General features: G+C 39.3%; 1 protein-coding gene across 5 annotated transcripts in view; it reads left to right on the forward strand.

Moving 5' to 3' along the window:
* The window catches only part of LDLRAD4 (low density lipoprotein receptor class A domain containing 4), a 766,771-nt gene extending 765,102 nt beyond the window's left edge, over nt 1-1,669 (forward strand). For all 5 annotated transcript variants that reach the window (XM_033934148.1, XM_033934146.1, XM_033934145.1 and 2 more), the window contains one exon: nt 1-1,669. This exon is cut by the window's left edge and continues 447 nt beyond it. In XM_033934148.1, the coding sequence (XP_033790039.1) occupies nt 1-96 (96 nt within the window). In that variant the 3' untranslated portion in view covers nt 97-1,669.
* The last annotated feature ends 1,768 nt before the right edge of the window (nt 1,670-3,437 follow it).

Consider the following 3,437-nt stretch of genomic DNA (forward strand, 5'->3'; position numbering starts at 1 on the left):
CAGAGGGGGGACAGACTGCAGTGTCCACAGGACTATTCAGAGAGCACAGCAGTTCCTATTAAAGGCAAAGACAGACAGCCGGGAAACCTTGTCTGAGCTTCTCCAATGTGCACTTGAACTGAAGGAAAGAAATGGAGAGGCAAACAGGAGCATGTTGGCACCTGCCTTCTCCACACTCCCCGAGCACAATGTGGTTGAGTTTCACATGGTACAACTTAGTTTAAAACAAGACCACACAAAATAAGTTCTTTTCAGATTACTTTCAGGGGAAATGCATGCAAAAATGGATATTCACATTACAAACTTCCATTCAGTTTGACCACTGGTAGTGTTTTGGTTTTTTTTTAAATATTTTTTTTCTTCTTTGGAGGAGGGAGAGAAGAGATATTTTTTTAAGTAAAGTATTTGAATTTATTTAATTCTAAGAGAAAACTTAGCACAAACATTAGGCATCACATAGCCTCTTTTAAATTAACTGACTGCTGGGCAGGAGGAAGAGAGTTGCTGGGTATAGCTGAGGGAAACAGGTGGCCAGTTTGCTTTCTCTCCCCCACCCCCTCCCCCTCCCCTCCCCTCAGTCCCAGAAAAGGGGTTAGGTTGTTTATTTTCCCTCTATAAATCAAAAATCCTGTTCTGTGTGCCAAGTTGTAAAGAGGGGAAATGATATAAATGCCAGGATTTCATTTTGTTGTGATAAATATGTTGTTTAAAAAGTTGCACTTAATGTTAAGGAAAAAAAGATATATAGATAGATGTATCTATATATGAGGGAAGTGTTCTGTGTGATGTTTGTGTGTTGTCGTTTGACTTGTAGCGTGATGGTCAAGCTTGAGGATTATAGTGCTTTGTTGGGGAGGAGGGAAATGTTGTCCCCTATTTACAACAGAAAATATTTTGTTGGACTGAGCCCAAAGTCTCCCCACATATACACAGGGACTATACATTGGAACCTTTTTTTTTTTTTTTTTTTTGCAATAATTTGCATTACAGAGAGAAGTTAATGTAAGCGAAACATTTTACAGGCTTTTGGATGAAACGGAGCCACCTTTTCACATAACTAGAGTGTTTTCAGTTGCTTTTCTTCTTATGCCATGTATTGCACATACTAAAAAGACAGACAACCACTGAAATGTTATTGACCAAGGCATAATACTGCCATCTCTTCCTTCTTTGAATGGTATAGCTTCTTCAGTAGTAAAAGGTTTTACAGATGCTAAATCCTGAAATATACTTTGTCAAATACTGACAATAATATGCAATAAACTGTTTCAAATGCAAAGGTTTTTTTTATATTGTGTAAATAAATGACCCTCTTTACTGTAATTTTACTGTATGTCAGACTTTTTGCGATTCAATCCAGTACATGGAGATCTGCTATAGTGCCATAGACAGACAGACCTCTTTAGTTATACACTCATTTGGGGTTTGTGTGCCACTGTTTATGCAAAGCTACCTGAATTTTGGGAACAGAGCCGTGATTTAGGAAGCCCAATTGGTAACCCCTGGGGATGATCTTCCTTTTATTGAGCAGAATTTCATTTATTTTGCTTGCGTTACAGCTGCACAATACATGAACCACTTCTCTTACTGCATGGGAGCTATCGATCTGGAGAATCTAATCTAATCTTCTATTTGTGTGTCACACATGGTGTCAGGTCAAAAGCGCGCCGGGACAAAGGCGCGCCCAGACAATTGAGCGCAGCGCGGAGGCGCACGCCGCTCTAAATTACCGTTTTTAGGGCTCGTTGTGGGGGGTTGTAACCCCCCACATTTTACTGAAAACTTCACTTTTTCCCTGTTTTTAGGGAAAAAGTTTACAGTAAAATGTGGAGGGTTACAACCACCCAAACCCCCCATAACGCCAGTGCGATGTCTATTAAGTAAAGTGGGGGGATTCCCCCCCACGCCCCCCTGTCAGAGCCCTAAAAACAGTAATTTAGAGCGGCACGCGCCTCCGCGCTGCGCTCAATTGTCCGGGCGCGCCTTTGTCTTTCGCGCCATTGTCTATGAACCGTCACACATACCTATACAGGCTCAGGACGACTTACAGAGAGAAGGTAGAATAAAGAGTAAGGCAGAGTCAGGGAGGTAGGGGAAACAGAGGAGAGTTAAAGGAAGGTAACTGACTTGTAAGGAGAGTATTTTGAGAGATTCATGTAGATTCAGGTATCAAAGAGAAGAGTTTTCCGTTTCTTCCAGAATAAGGTGTAACTAGTTTCTATTCTGATTGTTTCTGGGAGGTCGAACTTGATTCAAGAATCAGAAATAGTTGGAAAGCACCTAAAGGAACACGGGGACTTCCCACTGCACAAAGGGAAGAAGGAATAGTTTTATACATAAAAATGCAGTTATAGAACAGTGCTTTAGAAATTACAGTTTAACTTTCCCTGGTCTGTACTAAAAGAATACTTTTTTTGCTATACAGCTTTGCTTCCCCCCCCGACACACACCTGACATAGCAATTTCAGACTACAGTGCAGGCCTCAGCCAATGAGTTCAGCAAAGAAACATAGGATGTGATGGCAGAGGACTCCCCCTCACCCCCCCCACCCCCCCGGACACGCATCTGCACAAATTTACTTCCTGGTAAAGGACATAAACTCCCACGTAAGGGAGAATTCATCAAAGTATGCTACTGTTAAGATGGGTTATTTTAGCACAGGGTCCCATTTTAGGCAATGAGACCTTTGCTAAAATAGCACAAGGTGTGGTAAAATAACCCATTTTAATAGTAGCACACACTGATGAATTTCCTCCTTAATCTCTGAAATTTTCCCTTTACTTTAAACATACTCTGTTAATCCCAGGCTTTCTTGAATTCTGTTAATTATGTGACTTATCTCCATTGGGAGGTTGTTTCATGCATCCTCAATTCCTTTCTTTATATGAAGAAATATTTTCTGATGTTTTTGAGTCTGTTCATTTTAAAAGGCTCATCATGACCTCTTGTTCTGGCATAAGTTTAGTGATAGTAAAACTTTCCATTAAAAAAAAAAAAAGTTTTTTTTTTTTTGTGCATTTCAGTGTCTCTATTTTATGCCCACCTTTCCAGGGTATACTATTGTGTGCAAAAGTTGTATGTTACAGTGAATCCTAAAATGAATGGAATCTGACACAATTTCTACATAATTAAACACATTTTTATACAAATGTCAAAAACATAATTACTATACTGTATATTTGTATGTGTGTGTATATATATATATATATATATTTTTTTTTTTACAGATTCATAGTCAGAGAACAGTGAATATGCAGGCACAAAGTTTGGACACCATTTCAAGCAGTGCTTTGCAACATCTTCTTTATCAGAAATAACAACTTTCAAATGTTTCCTCTAGCCAGATAATAGTTTCTCTATTTTTTATTTTGGAATTTCCCCCCCCCACACTCTTCCTTGCTGAACTTTTTATTAGCACAGAAGTGTTCTTAGGCCT

Source organism: Geotrypetes seraphini, chromosome 2 (genome assembly GCF_902459505.1).
Source record: "Geotrypetes seraphini chromosome 2, aGeoSer1.1, whole genome shotgun sequence".
In the NCBI taxonomy this organism is placed as follows: Eukaryota; Metazoa; Chordata; class Amphibia; order Gymnophiona; family Dermophiidae; genus Geotrypetes; species Geotrypetes seraphini.